Source organism: Puntigrus tetrazona, chromosome 1 (genome assembly GCF_018831695.1).
Source record: "Puntigrus tetrazona isolate hp1 chromosome 1, ASM1883169v1, whole genome shotgun sequence".
Lineage (NCBI taxonomy): Eukaryota > Metazoa > Chordata > Actinopteri > Cypriniformes > Cyprinidae > Puntigrus > Puntigrus tetrazona.
The window spans coordinates 12,644,252-12,663,063 of NC_056699.1; the positions used below are offsets into that span (position 1 = coordinate 12,644,252).

General features: G+C 35.7%; 2 protein-coding genes across 10 annotated transcripts in view; both read left to right on the forward strand.

Annotated features, from left to right (window-relative positions):
- The first annotated feature begins 427 nt into the window (after positions 1-427).
- kdm4c (lysine (K)-specific demethylase 4C) lies at positions 428-14,256 on the forward strand. 9 transcript variants are annotated; one of them, XM_043243521.1, is made up of 22 exons: positions 428-539; positions 1,214-1,392; positions 1,825-2,000; positions 2,427-2,541; positions 2,742-2,935; positions 3,046-3,095; positions 3,557-3,660; positions 3,753-3,890; positions 4,011-4,204; positions 4,453-4,601; positions 5,697-7,426; positions 8,333-8,444; positions 8,796-8,977; positions 9,260-9,479; positions 10,324-10,400; positions 10,531-10,586; positions 10,799-10,907; positions 11,158-11,346; positions 12,602-12,772; positions 13,040-13,159; positions 13,252-13,344; positions 13,597-14,256. In XM_043243521.1, the coding sequence occupies exons 2-22, from the start codon at positions 1,249-1,251 to the stop codon at positions 13,756-13,758; spliced, it is 4,485 nt and encodes a 1,494-aa protein (XP_043099456.1). In that variant the 5' UTR covers positions 428-539; positions 1,214-1,248; the 3' UTR covers positions 13,759-14,256. The 9 variants fall into 9 exon arrangements, 7 of the variants coding, with proteins under 7 accessions (XP_043099456.1, XP_043099463.1, XP_043099479.1 ...); XM_043243528.1 differs by lacking the exon at positions 12,602-12,772; XR_006251287.1 differs by lacking the exons at positions 12,602-12,772; positions 13,597-14,256 and having other exon boundaries at positions 11,264-11,346.
- Positions 14,257-15,010: 754 nt separating this feature from the next.
- The window catches only part of dnah6 (dynein, axonemal, heavy chain 6), a 65,197-nt gene continuing 61,395 nt past the window's right edge, over positions 15,011-18,812 (forward strand). The window contains exons 1-7 of the mRNA XM_043244081.1: positions 15,011-15,151; positions 15,436-15,790; positions 16,400-16,573; positions 16,662-16,942; positions 17,298-17,565; positions 17,758-17,892; positions 18,616-18,730. Of these exons, the coding sequence (XP_043100016.1) occupies positions 15,521-15,790; positions 16,400-16,573; positions 16,662-16,942; positions 17,298-17,565; positions 17,758-17,892; positions 18,616-18,730 (1,243 nt within the window). The 5' untranslated portion in view covers positions 15,011-15,151; positions 15,436-15,520. The remainder of the gene's footprint in view (positions 15,152-15,435; positions 15,791-16,399; positions 16,574-16,661; positions 16,943-17,297; positions 17,566-17,757; positions 17,893-18,615; positions 18,731-18,812) is intronic.

The following is an 18,812-nucleotide window of genomic DNA, read 5'->3' on the forward strand; positions in this document are numbered from 1 at the left end:
AGCTACTAGCCTACTGAAGAGAAATATACAATGATGAACAATATCTATTGACCTAATGGAAAGTCTATCATTTAAAAAGTTTATTATTTAATCTGTGAAGAATGTATTTATTACATAAACAAAAATGTTATTTAGCCAATTCATATCTTTAAAAATTATTTTATTATTTCATTTATTTATTTTCATTTATCATATAAAAATCAATACACACACACACACACACACACACACACACACATATATATATATATATATATATATATATATATATATATATATATATATATATATATATATATATATATATATATATGTCAACAATTAAACTCCACCTTTGAGATTAATACATTTGAATTGCATTGTTTTGTGACGTATTTGTATAACCTACAGTCCACCAGATGGCGCTGCGCTCTCTCGAGTCTAGAGCGAGACGAAGAGAAGCAGAAATGAAATCGTGTGAGAGCAGAGAGCTGTCATGAAGTAGAACAGCTGGGTTGTTTAAAGGGACTGGACTGCGTGCCCACGAACACACTACACAGGTATTTCTAATCAATGCACATGACAGAGAACGGATGCTCGGGGGAACAGCTTCATCTCGCTATTACAGGCTCAGTGAAGAACTTTGACAACGAGACTAGAAGAAGTGGACATTTAATATGGTCACTCTAGCAGCTAATGAGCTAACTGTAAATAAACCTATTTGAGTACAGTAAACTGTGTAGTTTAAACGATAAAAATCACACCGCAGGCAGTTGACACTCATGCGATAAGTTTTTATATAGGTATTTCGCCTATATCTAGCCCGGCTTTTATATCATTGTTTTATCAGCAGATTATGGGAGTGGGCCTGCATTAAAAACTCATTGCAACTAGACGCTTGTAAATGACACTTTTAGACATGCTGCATTGTGCTTTAATAACGAATTAAGATACATAGGGCCGATTTCACTTATAAATACGGATTTATGGCACATTTCTTTAGAATTGACAGTGATGTAAATATGCATACTGTCTGATCATGTCTGTATGTTTGATTGTCAGTGATCGCAGGGATGAAATTTTAGGATCCAAATCATTATGTTTATTAAATTACAAGTCGAGTGCATGCGAGAAGAAGCTGTTGGACTTTTGTAACCGTGTTAATCACAGCATGTTTTGTTGTGTAATCATGAGTGCGAAGTGGAAGTATAATTGCACACGGTGTGCTCTGCAGGTAGAGCCTCTGGGAGGCAGCAGGGAGAGGTCAGGATGGCAGGTGTTGGGGCAAGTGCCCCGGCTAACCCTGCCTGTAAGATCATGACCTTCAGACCTACCATGGAGGAGTTTAAGGACTTCAATCAGTACCTGGTTTATATGGAGTCTCAGGGAGCTCATCGTGCCGGACTGGCTAAGGTCGGTATGTTTGTGCATGTGATTGATGGTAAAATGTGTATCGTACTTATAATAAAATCTCATTTCTTTGTATGTTTGTTTTTATTCTCAAAAAAGCACAGCATCAGAGAGTAAAATGTTTCATTATTATATTTTGTTTATATTCACAAGATCACAGCTCTAATGTATAAACTATAATAGTAATTGGTAAATAATTTTTATATGCAATAATCTAACAATAGTAAAATAGTAATAGAATAATAACGTGTAATCCTGTAACCTTCATACGTTAATAACTTTAATAGAAATACAGGCAATATATAAAAATAACTATAACATTTTATTTAGTATTTTTCTTTTATCTATGTGCATGTAATAAAAAAATAATACACACATACACACACACACACACTCTGTTTGATCACAAATAGTAGATCTTGAATATTTCCACAGGTTATTCCACCCAAGGGCTGGAAGCCACGTCGCAATTACGATGATATTGATGATTTCGTCATTCAAGCACCTATTCAGCAGATGGTGGCTGGCCAATCAGGGCTCTTCACCCAGTACAACATCCAGAAGAAACCGCTCACTGTGCAAGAATTCCGCAGACTGGCCAACAGTGACATGTAAGTGACAACTGTTATTCTACTCTAAGAACATTTAAACACAGTATGTGCATGCATTAATATTCTGTGGGTTGCATTCACATTCTTTCCATTTCTTCATACAATATTTAGCCATAACCTACAGCCTAGGTTATTATTTCATATTTCCAAAAAAGCAAAGCAGTGCATAATTGACAGCAGATGTGTTTATTAAAAAAAAAAACACTCCACATATTGAACAGTATCTAAACAAAAATTATTTTGGAAAGTGTTGTTTGAAATACAGTTTCATACAATGCCATGTAGTTTACAAACACCTCTGCTTCGTTTCTTTTGTGCATTGTTAAATGCTGGACTTCTATTGCACTCGGTAATAAGATTCCTTTAAATGATGGATTGACCTATATTCGTTAAGGCCATCTGGAGATGTGTGATTTACCTACTCAGGTACTGCACACCTCGCTACCTGAACTATGAAGACCTGGAGAGGAAGTACTGGAAGAATCTGACATTCGTCTCGCCCATCTATGGTGCTGATGTGAGCGGCACACTCTATGATGAGGTGAGGATCCAGGTGGAGCACAGCTCTTTTCCTCTAAACATCCAGCATAACGCATATATATATATATATATATATATATATATATATATATATATATATATATATATATATATATATATATATATATATATTGTTCTGTTAACAGTATTGTTCTGGTAAGCAGGTGAGAATTAAGATAACGTGTGCCGCTCTTATCACAGGACATTGAAGAGTGGAACATCGGGCACCTGAACTCAATCTTGGATGTGATTGAGGAGGATTGTGGAGTGTCTATTCAGGGTGTAAACACACCCTATCTGTACTTTGGCATGTGGAAAACCAGCTTCTCCTGGCACACGGAGGACATGGACCTCTATAGCATCAACTACCTACACTTCGGGGAGCCCAAATCCTGGTAAGACTGACTGCGGTTGTCTGTGTTTCTTAAGTCTTCTTTCTTCATCTACCTTAGAGGACCTAGAATTTGTATAAAATAAAATAAATAATTAAATATCAATGTCACAGGTATGCCATCCCTCCAGAACATGGGAAGAGATTGGAGCGTCTTGCTATAGGTACAAATTCTATAAAATAGTCTTTTAAAGAAGCCTGCAGTATGTTAACATCTTATATGAAATGCATGAGCTCAACATACTTGCTTGTACGCAGTATATCTAGGTTATAAATGCAGTAAAATGTTCAGGTTATGGCTTTGTTTTCCTATTGTTTTCATACTACCTGAAAATGACAACTCAAAATTAGTTTGACCAAAAGCGTGCAGGGATTGTACATTATCAGCAATCATGCTGTGCAAGAAGCTGGTGTCATACACACACACACATGCATATCATGTATGAGAACAGTAGAGAGCACTTCAATAGCAAAACAAGGCCTTAAACCTAGACATTTTAGGCAAATTAGATATCCTGGACAGGACATGGTCAGAAAAAAGGGAGTATGTATGTATCTAGCTAACTTAGATATAATTATTTCCTTTGTGTTGTACTGGGTGTGATAAATGTGTCTTTGTCTTTAGGTTTCTTTCCTAACAGCTTTAAAAGCTGTGAGGCATTCCTGAGACACAAGATGACACTGATATCCCCCTCTGTACTAAAGAAATACAGCATACCATTTGATAAGGCAATTTTCTAAACTATTTTAGTTTTAAGAATAATGTTGTGGTGTCTCAGTTCTCCTCCTGTGTATTTAAAATACACTGATATATTATACAGATAACACAGGAAGCAGGGGAGTTTATGATCACGTTTCCTTATGGCTACCATGCTGGATTCAACCACGGCTTCAACTGTGCTGAATCCACCAATTTCGCCAGCATCCGGTGGATCGATTATGGAAAGGTTGCTACGCAGGTACTAAGAAGCTTTTAATAATAACTGTTGCTAATGTAAATTTGGCACTTTCAAGTTACGTTCATCTGCAGATGGTGAACATTTGATGGTCTCTTTTTGAGAAAACCTGTCCTCTTGTAGTGTACATGCAGTAAGGACATGGTGAAGATCTCCATGGATCCATTTGTTAGACGATTCCAGCCAGATCGCTATCAGGCTTGGACGCAAGGCAAAGACTCATGTCCATTGGATCACACCTTGGCCACACCCAGCACCACACCGGAGCTGCAGAGCTGGCTTCAGAGACGTCGCAGGAAAGCACCCTCCACCTCAAGGTATTAGCAGGGTTTCAACAAAGCTATACCTTCTTTAGTCAGCTTCCTCTTTAAGGTCTACCTTATCAGACCTTAGCATTATAAGTAGAAACAGATGATGGCAAATATCCATTAGCATTTTTCTAAACATATTTTATGCAGAGTTCAATCACTATATATATTATTTGGAACAAAAATGCTGTTATAGCAGTCCACACTCTTGGATCACTCTTGCACTGTTGGATCATTCACCTTTTTTGAATCAACAGTCTCCATCATCCACGTGCATGCTCCAAACGACTGAAGACTGTGGACTCTGCACCAGTGAAGGGTCGCAGAAGTAGAGGGGCAGCTTTAACATCGAAAAACGAGGATAATGAAAACTCAGAGAAACACCAGAAAGAATCACAGTACTCAGGTGAATTAAAAGGCTGGTATTGGTATTATTTGTGTAATGCATTCTTCATTCACAATACGCGTCCTCCTTCAATACATTCCCATTTGCAGTTGTTTTCTGATTCATAAACAAATGTAAATGCATTTTCATATTTATTTATTTTGTTTGTTTTTCATTTTTGAATATACTGTGATGCGTTCTGATAACACATTGTTTATGTATCAGTGGAAGACATTTTGTTTTAAGTAAGTCCTAGTTCACCACGACATGGCATTTTTGTTTAATCCAAATGAAAACTTGTGATATATGGTTTAGTATGGTATAATTGTTTTGACTGGCCTGTTCGAAAAATGGCAACATAATAAAGAATTATCTGAATAAATTAATAATTAAATGCACACTACTATTGGGATTAGTATGATTTAAAAAAGAAAAAAAAGAAAATGTATAATAATTATTAAATAAAACATTACTTAGCAGTGAATAAATAGTTAAAATGTGGAAAATAATATACACATTTAGAATAAATAGGTTGTTTATTAGTAACTAGTTACTTTAGTTACTAGCATTTATTTATCTTGATGTTAATTTAATCACTTACTAATGCATTATTAAAATGTTTTTGTTAACATTAGTGAATGCACTGTGAGTTAACATGAACTAGCAATGAACAACTGTATTTTTATAAACTAACATTAACAAAGATTAATAAATAGTGTATTAAATGTAGTGTTCATTGTTTGTGTCATTGTTCTTTTAAACTTTATATTCAGCAAAGAATCCTGAAAATGCATCCACAAAATATGAATCCACTGATTCCACAAAAATATTAAGCAGCAACACAAACATTTTCAACACTGACAATGTAGAAATGTTGGCATATTAGAATGATTTAGGAATAAGGGATAATAAAATTTAGCTTTGCCGTCACTTGAATGAATAACATTGAAAGTATATTAAATAGTGAAACTGTTGTTTTAAATAGTAATAATATTTCACAATATTAGCAGTATTTGGTAAGAATAAGCATTAAAATCCTAACATTTTACAACAGTAGATGTCTGCTTATGTCTCTGTTTTATTGTTTTGTCTTTTTTTTTCTTTTTTTTTTTTTAGGGCTCACTGGTCCATGTCGACAAATGTGCGTTGTGAAAGTAACAAGAGTGGAGAATGACTTACTGGCCCACTCAACAAGACAAGTCAAAGAGGATTCCTCTGAGCAACTCTCCACCTCTCCACTCACCCTCACATCTAGACAAAGTGACCCTGATCCAGGTCACCCAAGCTCCCAGACATCTTTAATTTTCAATGAAGATCGAGTATCCGCAAACTCAAACTCCACTACACAGCCTGGACCTGAATCAACCTCAGACAGCAGCGTCACTGTAGATGTGACTCTGGACTCAGAAAGAACTGCTGAAAGTCCTAATCAAGCATTAAACTGTGAACCTGTCTCAGTAACAAGTGCACCTTCTATTCCTGTGACCCATTCACCCAGACTTAATTCCACTGGTGCTGCGGTTTTATTTTCAGAAACTGATTCCCAACAAGCTAAAATTGAAACAGAAGAGACGGTCGCCAATATCTTGACTGAGACCAGCATCGATTGCGGCACATCAGCACTTTACAAAGAGCAAAGCTCGATCCGTCTAGACTCTGCTCTTCAGGGTTTGGAAACCTCAGAAAACAGAACAAACTCTGAAATCCAGAATACTTCATTTTGTGAAATGCCTCTTCTAATGCCCGAGCTCATAGAAGAGAGAGTCAACCCTCAATCTCTCGCACCCGAAATGCCCTCACTGACTCTTGCTGTTCGACTCGACACCGCAAATCACAGACCTCAGAGTCCGAACAGTAATGCACCTGTTCTCCATCTGGAAAAATCACACTCGCCTCCTGTTATAACAGACGATGTGGGGACTTGTTCTGATTGGCCCTTTGTTACACCCCGAGAAGGTGTAAACCAATCACAGAACTCAATCTCAGACACCTTTATAGCAAAACCAGCATCTCCTTCCTTGGTTCCACAATGGGGGCCACCAGAAGAGTCTAAACAAGAAGGACATGAACACATCCCACTAACAGACCAGGACTCTCAAAATAAGTCCATTTCACAGTTTAAAATCACTACTCAGAGTATTTCACAATCTTCTACCATGGAAGATGTGGACTTAATGGACACCCGTGTCTCTGAAATGGCCAGTAACTCAGTAGATGGAGAGGACAAACAAACTTCTCTAAGTCTCGAGGAGCATTCAAGCTCTCTCACATCCTCCCAAGGTCACTACGTTGAGTCCAAACCTTTCACTATTTGGAAAAACCTCAGCTCACAGAATCCTGCAGTGCTCATTGAGAGCTTGCAGCCTGAGCTGGTAGTTGGTCTTACCACAGGTGTGAGCAGTCTTACAGATTATGCCCATGACTCGCTGTCCTACAACATGTGGTCGGAATCAGGGTGCCAACAAGAAAAGTTCTCAGATTCTCCAAACTCTTCACCAAGTACTCAGACCTGGACCAACCTGGAGCCCATTCCCATGCAGTGCTCTGCTGGAGACATGGCTCCAAATGCACCTCCTGATCTGAAGCAGCAGAATGTGGAGTTGGAAACAGCTGAAGCTTGTGTGCTCAGTGAGCAGGCAGGCTCTCAGGGACCTCAGGAGGAAGAGTTTAAAGATCAGGAGTATTACGAAGGTGCAAAGTCAGAGCATGATGGGTCTGTGAGTGACTCTGAGTCGTGTGAATCAGGAGATAAAGGTGCTGAAAGCAGCAGTGAATCCAGTGAGGAGAACACCATGAGTGACCCCGAATATGTGGAAACGGGTCTGGAGCCAGGGGAAGTCTGTACTGTGAGTTCTGGTGCTATACCATGACAAGAAATGCATCTTCCACATAGCTCTGAGATTCTGTCCTTAGGAAACAGTGATCGTGCTGAAAAGACATTTTGCTGATTGCTTTGGATTCAGCTTTAATCATAACCTACAGGATGAACCTGCTCACATTAAAATCTCAACGGTCAAAAATTTTACCTGCATGTTTAATAACAGATGTGCTCTGATTGGATTTAGTTTTTCCATGTAATTTTGTCTTTTAGGTTAACTCAATTTAATTATACCTAAACAAAATTTTGCATACAAACGAGAAGCACAGGCACTGGTGGGCTTAAAAAAAATCATTAATTTATTTTGTTTATATATATATATTTGAGATATTTTTATGTATTTTTTTTTATTATTTGTTTTATATATATTTGTTCTGATTGGGTTTTGTCATGTCATTTTCTCTTTTAGCATTAACATAGCTTAACTAAACAAAAATTTGCACACAGAGACGCACAGACACTGGTGGGGTTTTTAACTTATTATTATTATTATTGTTATTTTTACATTTTAATATATTTCTATTTTTTGTATATTTAGAGAATTTATGTATATTTGATCATTTTTACTGTGAGTTTTTACTGTGACTTTAATGCATCATTGCTGAATAAAAATGTTAATTAAAAGTATTCCAACCGTACTGACCACAAACCTTTATATTAATTTACAACTGTTTTGAATCAAGGGAAAATTTCTGTACACATAAATCAGAACACTTACTGGTAAAAGTGTCAAAGCATTATGACATGTGCACATACTATGAACACAAACATGCACAATAAAGGTAGCAACTGTATTTTGTATTTTTGGAAAGTATCTCTCGCTCACTGATCTTCTCTTTGCATCTTTTTTTTTTTTTTTTTTTTGTTCTCACAGTATCACATGCAAACTGTTAAGAAGACAGCCAAGAGTTGGCGCCACCCCCTCAGAAAACCCACTGCAAGAGCAGTGCCAAGTGCTGTGAAACAGCAGACTGCCAGCGATGATGGTGAATGTTTAACCACTTAAATGTTTTAAGGAATTTGTACAATTGTCATAATAGTACTTTTCTTAATAGCATTTTATGATGTTTTATTATATTACAAATCTTTCCTGAATCCTGAATATTTATCTTTATCACATGCTGTCATTAGACAAAATTAATATTATTATTATTAATATATTGTTGCATTCTGATTAGTATTGTAAATGATTCATCTATGTATAGACTGACATCTTTGTCTCACATCATGCACACGTGTACTTTTAAGAAGTTGTGTGAAGTTATATAATTAATCATGTTAAATGAACATGTTCAATTGACAGTTTTAGAATAAATATTTGTATGTGTGTGTCTCAGAGACTTTAGAGGACTGTGCAACTAAAGAAGAGGAGCCCGAAACTGAGGAATGGGCAAAGCCTTTAGTGCATATGTGGCAGCACAGAAAAGCTCATTTTCAATATGAACGAGAATACAACACAGCTGCAGCTAAAACCTCTCCACACTGTGCTGTCTGCACCCTTTTCATGCCATACTATCAGGTAACTAATATATATATATATACTATTTCTATTTGTTTATATATTTCTATTTATTTATATTATATATATATATATATATATATATATATATATATATATATATATATATATATATGTGTGTGTGTGTGTGTGTGTGTGTGTATATGTATGTATATATATATATATATATATATATATATATATATATATATATATTTATATACACATGCACGCACGCACCATGTATTGATTTGTGCTTTGTATCACACAAGATATTTCATACTCTTGTTTTTGCTCTCACAGCCTGATAATTTAGAGGAGAGAAGGCATGATGTCTCGATGAGTGCTACGACAGAGTCTCAGGGGTCATGTTCGGAGGAGGCAGGATTCAGATCACGACCTTTGATCCCTGAAATTTGCTTTGCGTACCAGGAGGGCCCATGTCCCTTGAACACACTGCTGGAGGAGGATGGATCCAGTCCTCTTGTGGCCTGTAATAGTTGCTGTGTTCAAGTTCATGCAAGTACGTTCCTGACATCATTCAACAAAAAACCTAACACATGAAAAATGCCTATATATAATGAATGAGTTTCGAATAACTGTTTTCTATTTGAATATATTTTCCAATTTAACTTGATGGCAAAACTGAATTTTCATCATTTAGCCTTTACTTCAAGTTTCAGTGTCAGAAATATATGATTATTTAGTGCTCAAGAATTTTGTTTTTTTTAATTATTTTAAATGTTTAACAATTATGCTTTTATGTAATATTTATGATTCTTTGATGAATACAACATTTAAAAAAATAGCATTTATTCAAAATACATTTTATTGCAAATGTATTAAAATCTTAACTGTAAATTTTGTTCAGTTTAATGTAGTCTTGTTGAATACAGGTATTAAAATGTAAAAGTTACTTTTAAAGTATTATTTTCATGTGTGAAAATCCTCCAAGATATTAATTGTTTATTTATTTATTTTTGCACATTTGATTTATTAAGTTAACATGCTGTTGCTAGTTTAAGTAACTGGCTTTTATATTGCCGTTGCACTAAAGCAGATTATTATAGTATTATTGGAAATCTCTTTTCCCCCTCAATTTTAAACTGATGTTAGATGTATAATGTGCAAGAAAGAAACATTTTATTACATTTTTGTGTCATGCGTTTCCCATTACATATTGTTCCATAATGGTTTGAAAATTTGGCTATTAATAAAATAAAAAGATTGCAAATAATTGCATGATTTCACACGTTTTATAAAGCATTCCTTGGTATATATATTCAAGAAGTGATTACCGTCGTAAGTAAACACACAAGCCTAATATTGTACAGAATGTAACAGTTTTTTTTTAAATTGGTCTGCAGGTTGCTACGGTGTTGCTGCTAATGATGTCAGCCCAGTGTGGACATGTGACAGATGTGTGAGCGGAGACCTGGCAGCTGTATGTAATAATTCAGATTGAATCACTATCATTTTTTGGTCTACTTACAATTTTGCTTGCCTTTTTCATTTATTTATTTATTTATTTATTTTTGAAATATGACTGTTTGTGTGTACCTGTTGTAAACCAGGGATGCTGTTTGTGTAACCTCAGGGGAGGTGCATTAAAGAGAACTTCAGATGACAGGTGATCTCCATTATTTAGATCCATTAATTCTATTATAGTATTGTATTAAATGCAAAAAAAAAAAAAAAAAAACAGAGCAGGAGACCCTGCATGCTTTTTACACATTCTCTGGTATTTCTAATAATAAGGAAATCAGAGTTCAGTCGGGCTGGGCTAGTGGTCTTAGATGTGGGGGAATCCATTGAGTGTCTCATGCATTATACATGCTATAGATGGGTCCATGTGATGTGTGCTGTGGGCCTCCCTGAGGTCAAGTTCATCGACGTGGTGAAGAGAGCTCCTATTGACATCAGTGCCATACCTGTACAGAGATATAAACTGGTAAGTTATAAACGTACACCTTTATAGACAGTGGAAATTTTAAAACGATTATAAAAGCCTCAACAGCCCATCAAAGTTAAGCAAATGAATGCTTTTCGACACACCAATGAAGTACTAAAACTAAAATGAATGTTGCCTACACTGCTGTTTCCATATTTAGACAAAGTATTGACATTACTGTTGTTATCTGGGTGCTCTGTCATTCTCTCTCTCTCTCTCTCTCTCTCTCTTTTTCTCTCTCTCTCTGTAGAAGTGTATATATTGCCGTAACAGGATAAAGAAGGTGTCCGGAGCATGTATTCAATGCTCATGTGGTCGTTGCCCAACCTCTTTCCATGTCACTTGTGCACACGCAGCTGGAGTACCCATGGAGCCTGATGATTGGCCGTATGTGGTTTTCATCACCTGTCACAGGCACCAGTCACGGAGCTCCAGTGCTGTGAGTACATTTTAATCGGTTGTTTTTAACCAGTTTACTAAAAACACAAACATATCAACATACCATATACATTGAATAGAATTTTTTTTTTTTTTTTTTTTTAAGATTTATTTTTGGCATTTTTGCTTTTGTTATGTTAGGACAGATCAGAACTGACAGGAAGTGAAGTGCGAGAGAGATAGGGGGTGGGATCAGGAAAGGTCCTCAAGTCGGGATTTGAACTCGGGAATTCTAATTTGATCTGTAGAGCAACATCGCAGTATTTTGGCGCTTTTCCACAAGGTTATCTGACTGAATCGCCTCATACATTCACTTACTGATCTTGACATGCACTACATTCATTGGTCTATACAGAGTCCTGGTTTTGCCGCCCTTCCACTGCACACAACATTTAGATACGTCTTTAGCATTTCTTCCCCTAGTGGCACTTTCAAAAGTGGTAATGCAGCGAGTGTTACTTCGACATATTGACTATTGTAAAATGTATGATTTTAAAGAATATAATTAATTTATGAACGCATCGGAACAAAACAAATGACCCCCAAATTAAAAACATAGTAGGTCTTATGGGGTTATTCAATGTAAATGATGATTTTAATAATTATAAAATAATTATTTCTGTCATGATTATTATAAAGCACGATTTTTAAAAAGCAAATTCTTCATGCAGCTCCAACATTACTCTTCATTTAAAATGAATGACTTGCAGTCTGTTGCTTGTTTTTTGTTGGAGATAGTGGAAAGACGGCTTGAGATAAACATGTTTCTGTTTTATGGTGGTCTTGTGACTGACTTAACGTTATAGTTAGCATTTCACTTTAAAGACATAATATAAAAAAGTCAAACTAATCATACCACCTTTCAAAGGTTTGAGGTCAGTAAGACTCACCAAAGCAGCATTTATTTGTCATTTAAAAAAAAAATAAGTTATACTTCAAAATATTCTTGCAATTTAAATAATAGTTTTCTTTTTAATGAAATTCCTGTGATGACAAAGCTGAATTTTCACCACTTCTCTCTTCGGAGTCACAGTTCTTTCTAATATCTAATACTTGGTTTACTTTCTTAAAACAAATCTTACTGACCCCAAACTTTTTGAATGGTAGTCATTCAAGCACAACTACTTTGACTTTTTGAAGAGGCATATTCATGTTATTGTCTATATGAATTGCCTTGAATTTAAAAAAAAAAAAAACAGACGCAGAAAATATCACATTATTGGCCCATGATCAAGATTTTTTTTCTTCTCCCCCAGAAAGCGAAAGTTAGCAAAAGTGAATTAGAAGTTGGCCAGACGGTGATCTCCAAACACAAAAACCTTCGTTACTACAGCTCACGTGTTACCCAGGTCATGGCCCAAACATTCTATGAGGTTATGTTTGATGATGGCTCATTCAGCAATGATACATTCCCTGAAGACATTGTGGTGAGTGTTTCTAATGCTGCTAGCCGTTAGTTGTTCTAATGAATATCTTGTGGCATGTTTTCAGCAAGCTAAAGCATGAAAACAAACTTAAGCATACAAACTATACAGTACATGCTTACAAAGTTGACAGCCTCTTATTTTTCACAAATAGCGCAGGCCTAACATATTTTTTCATGCATTTGTACAGTCCATACAAAATAAGCACACAGTTTTGTTTGTTTGGCATCCTGACACGAGAGTGAAATCTGTTCTCTCTTTGCCCTGCAGAGCAGAGATTGTGCCCAGTTTGGGCCTCCTGAGGTGGGGGAGGCTGTTCAGGTGAAGTGGCCTGATGGACTTTTCTATGGAGCCAAGTACCTTGGCTCTAATACTTCATACATGTATCAGGTACACACACTTGCAGTCATATTCTCTCAGTTACTGCTGCTCTGCTGATACCTTAATAACTGTTCACGCTTGTCCTGTGTTCTTGTATGTAGGTGGAATTTGAAGATGGATCCCAAGTACTGGCGAAGAGAGAGGACATTTACACGCTGGATGAAGACCTTCCCAAAAAAGTCAAAGGTCGTTTGGTGAGTTCTCACTCACTGACCTTTTTTTTTGAAAGGCTAGTTCACAGAAAAATGTCCTCATTTTCTCAGTCTTATTCCCTTCCAAACAATTAAGAATTTAAAAAAAAATTCTCTGTATCAAACAACTCGTAACAAATGACAGCAGACCAGGAAGGTTTTAAAACAGAAATTCAAACCACGTTAATCATGGACGATGAATACTTGACCTTCTATGGATTTTGTTTGAATGTAATGTATATGTGTGCTTTGCAGTCCACGGCGTCCAGCATGCGTTTCCAGGATGCGTTCTTCACCACACAAGGTGAAAGGAAACGGCGACGCACACCAAATTCTCGATTTCAGACGGATTATATCGCCCATATTAGCCCTCGAACCTTCACCAGGAACTCAGAAACACGCAGTAAAGCCAACTAATGGAGGAATGGAGAGCCCTTAAATGAAGAGGGGCTATTTTAAGAGGGTTTGAAGATTGTACATCAGTGAGATCATGACTTTTAAAAGTCTAAAAGACAGAAATACTGTGGTCTCATATGTCAGGGACAAGAATGTTTTTCTAAATTAGAAGTTTTTCCTGTTATATTTCAGAGGTTTTTGTAGCCTCAAATGGTATTCTGTAGCATTGTAATCTTGTAATTTCCTCCCCAACACTGCTGAGACTAAATTCACCTGCATGCTTGTTTTGTATATGATTTGTCTTGTGTCATGCACCATTCCTAATCACTGACACTATTAGCATTAAGCTTAAAATGGTGTATATGCCAAATAAAAAAATGGTTGCTACTGATGTCCAGCAAAGCACATGTCACATTTTACTTAAAATCTTGATCTCTTTATTTATTTGGGCTTTTATTCTTTCTTTTCTATGTGGTGCTTACAGCTGTTGAAAAAATTAAAGAAATGTTTGCTTTGTGATCTGTGCCTTGATCTCTGTTGATGAATACTATACAATTTCCTTTATTTATATATATATATATATATATATATATATATATATATATATATATATATATATATATATATATATATATATATATATATATATTTACTTTATATGTCACAATATCAATAGGACCCTTTTCATTTTTTTCTAACTTCTGACTAGTTGGTTAAACAGGTGAGGCTTAAGACAGTTGTGGATGGCTAACCAATACCGTAGTTTATTCTTTTAAAGAATTTCTACTGACTAATCACTGCCTATATATAGTGAATCTTTTGAGTCAGATCTTTCAAAATGATCTGAATGAACAGAACGCTGAAACGAACCATGTCTGCAATGGATTTAATTATATGGTAAAATGTTACCATAGCCAAATAGCAGAAATGTTATAAAAGTAAATTCAAATGTATACTTAGATGGTACTAAAGTAAATCTATCTATCTATCTAGAGATCGAGATGCATACATTATATATATAATATAATATAATAAACACGATTATTTTAAATATGAGAAAATGCAAGCCTCATTTTCTTTTATTGGCGAGTGTTAGAGACCGTGTATTGATTTATCGCACTGAATTAGCTTATTTTTTTAAGGTTTTTAATTAACAAGAATCACTGAGTCGGTTCTTTGAAAGAACCTCTTTGCACTTAGGCTAGTGCTGTCATCTGAAGCGGAAGTGGTGGAAAGTACACTTCGTTGCTAAGTAACGATAAACAGCCTAGTAGAAGAGCTTAACCGCTACTCTTCTGTCCAATTTAGAAGACATAAAATCATAAACATGCCGTCGCTTTTCACGAATGCTCGGTAGCAGTTCATTCAGTTTGCACCTGACTAGCATGTGATACTCTGGAACTTGTAAACACATGTAAGTACTGCTGCTGTCTGTTGCAGGACAGTTAGTGTGTCTTTTAGTTGTCTAACGAATTGACTATTAAGCGTTTAATAAAACTTCAAGATGTACCTGTAATGTATAAAACGATATTAAGTACATTATTTTGGTCAGTGTTGCTCTATAATTTGGCACAAATTTTATGAGCAAAACAACTTCCCGCGGGTTGCTTAGCAACATTAGTCGTTTTATTGTACGTTACAGATGCAATGTAGAAGTTTATTACAGTTGTCACTAATGCTTTTCTTGACTGTATTTAGAGTTTTCTGTCCAGACATAACTGGAGAAAAGGAGAAAAAATTGAAACTTTATTGGGAAGAACAAAAACAGGAGGACGGTTTGGTCATGTACTCTTTTCAAAAAGAGTCATCCAGGAGACATGAAGGACCAGAGCAAGGTCCTGGCAAGTTATTTGGGACAACTATGTCTTTACCTGCGTCCAACAATGTACCTGGTTCTCTGGCACCTGTTGATGTGGAGCAGCTGAGAGCTAGACTTATCTCAGCAGTGCCCAGGCGTCCACAGCCGAACGCTGACGCTCTGGTGTTCCCTCACAGAACCAAAGCTCAGGAAAGAAAATGGGCTGCACAGAGACCAGCGCAAGTTGATATGTTGGTAGGAGCAATACCATTCCAGAACTCAACGTATAAATTTTGTGTTTGATAATTTGCTCGTTCATTTAGCTGTCAAACTTTTTTTGGTATATTAAATGCACACTAACTTGAATATACTGGCTAAAATGGGTAATGTTTTAATGTATCAATTAAAATTCATTTTTGGTAGTATAAAATTTGAAGCAGCTGCCCTGAAATCATTATGAATAAGAAAACTTCATCAAAATAATTATCTTTATAATTATATGAAAAAAAAAAATTAATTAGTTCCAGTTGTAAAATGTCATATGGTGCTAACCTCCCCCAAAAGCTTGATATTTAAAATATCTTTCTTTTTTTAATCAGTGTTGTATGTCATTATCACTCAAATATTAATAAACATTTTGTAAAATGTGGTATACACAAATAAATACAATTCCCATAAGAACAAAAAAACTAAATTCTTGAAAACTGTAAATTTCTTTTTTTCTTTTCATTTTTTTGCAAACCAATTTTAAAAGTTGAGTGAATTCTATTATTGACTTTACGTGTTACATGTGAAAGGAACTAAGCAAAACCATCTTTCTTTTTCATTTTTAAACAAAAATAACTGTCATACTCATTACTCTAGCCCGCTCTGAAGAGACGCAGTGAACCTATGAAACCAGAGAACACCCAGAGGATCAACTCGAGCCCAAAGATGTCTTTTCCCCCTAATGAGGTCCAATCCATTGACCCCTCCTCAGGGAGAGGACCCACTCCACTACAGCTTCCCAGAATTCCAGACCATGTCAAGGATAGACAGGTCTGGACACTCACATCATAGACAACAATGGTAGATGTGTCTTGTAACATTAGTGACAATTTTGTGAATTTTATGTGCTAATTTTTAGGTGCAGTTGATTCAGGGCTCGCTCAGGATCCCATCACCTCCTAAAAGAGCCAAGAGCTCATCTAGAAGTTATGCCACTGCAGTTTCACCTCTGAGCTACACCCCCTCTCCACCACCGTCTACTTCACTGCTGTTCAACTCAGTAGAGGAAGTAATTCGTGCCAAAATTCACTCCCCACCCAACATTGTCCAAACCATCCGGAATAACCCTCACTTGGGATTCCTCTATGTGACGTCTGCAGAACCTAAATCATCTATCAAATTTGATTCATACAATCTCAAGTAAGAACTGCGTTTTTTTCAGTGATGTAGAAATGTGTTTGCACGTAACTGTTTCAAAGTTTACGATCAGTAGGATTTAATAAATACATAAAGTAATACTTTATTAAGCAAGAATTTCAAATAAATGTCGTCCTTCTGAACTTTCCATTCATCAGACAATCCGGAAAAAACAAACAAACCAAATATTCAGTTTAAACTTTAGCAAAGGTTATTATTCAGCAGTTTTTCATTTGCATGTTCTGAATAATGTTTGGTGTCACATAATAGCGAGGACCTTGTTGCTTGAATTATGAAGTTATGATATATGCAAAACCACATGAACTGTGTGTTAAACAGACAATCATTCTTTTAACAGAATTGCAACATTTGACAATATCAACAAGTCGGACTACTATACAGTCAGCACTCATGCAGTTATGCACTACTATGGATCTGAGGTGGACTGTTTGCCCTTAGAACGCTGGGAGCAGGAATATCTATTTCACCGGAAGCTTTTACGCATCCCTGTGTTTGCCTTCTTCCGGAAGTGGAAGGCTTTCCGTGTATGGCGCACCAATGTGCGGTATAAGAAAATCAGCAAATGCAGATGGTCATTGCAAGAGAATCTCTTTATTCTCAATGAGGTTTGTCGGTGGTTATTGCATTTTTTTCATATGCTATATGGCGTTTAAAAAACATTTGTTCAAATGAAAATGACATGATTTGTCAACGAGAGCAACTAGAATTTTATATGCTGTAAATATTTACAATAAGGTCCTTGAAGAATACATCATCTGATCAGATGTTTGCTGAAAATGTTTCCGTCTGTATTTCAGTCTCTGCGACCAGCTCTGATTGACATCAAGGAGATGTGTTACCACATCAGTGACATGCCTTTGTGTCGAATCGAGAAAGACCATACATATACACTAAAAGAGTTTCAGAGCGCACAATACAAACAGCTGGAGGAGGTGAGAGATCTGTGTTTGAGTGTTCCTTTATGCAAAGAAAATATATTTACTTATGAAATAACGTAATTTAATTAATTTATTTAAAAAATGGTTAATGATCGGGTTGCACAATTTAGTATAACATTATATAATTTTTTCAGCATGTTTATGTAAAAATATGACATGCAGTCGTTTCAATAATGGTATAAACATCATTCAGTGTAAATTGTCATAATTGTAATTAATAATCGCAATTACAATTTTAAGAAAATAATCAACAATTATGATTTTAAAGTTTTAAGCCCTAAGCATTACTATATATTTAATAATATGTAAGGAATTACTGTTTCTCATGTATCAAAAAATATTTGACCGTACATTTATTTATATATTTTAATTTATGCTAAGTTTTTTTGTATGTTAAAGTATGCAATTTTATAAAATATATTTGAATACACATAAACACATTTGTATGTATATATGCATATATGCACATATAAATATACGACATATAACATATATATACAATTTTAAATGTTTTCAGTAAATACTTTTTTCTTGAAGACATTGAAAAATGTAAACATATAGGGAAACGTATTCCTTAATATATCGCATTATATTTTCCTGTGTATTCCCATATTTTTCCCTGTGAGGGTTATATTCTATATGCACTGCAATGTGAAGAGTCTTTTCTGTCCTTTTCATTTATAATTGTTTCTTTATAATTGCGTATCTGTGTTCTAGGTGTCCTGTCGTCTCGAGAAGTTCAGGGAGCTCGTAATGGAAGTGGCAAGAGGTGCCTGTCGAAATGCTTTGAAAGAGTCTGGACACACGCCTGACTATGGAGACTTGGATACTGGTGACACCTTTATTCAGAGACAAAAGCAAATATATTTCTAACAGCTGGCATGTTGTGAATTTCAACGTTTTTTTTCCCCCTC

Coding starts and splice junctions, on each gene's coding strand:
- kdm4c (XM_043243521.1), top strand. CDS start 1,249: ATGGCAGGTGTTGGGGCAAGTGCCCCGGCTAACCCTGCCTGTAAGATC. Junction 8,978..9,259: donor TTTTCATGCCATACTATCAG/GTAACTAATATA, acceptor TTGCTCTCACAG/CCTGATAATTTAGAGGAGAG. Junction 12,773..13,039: donor CATTCCCTGAAGACATTGTG/GTGAGTGTTTCT, acceptor TTTGCCCTGCAG/AGCAGAGATTGTGCCCAGTT.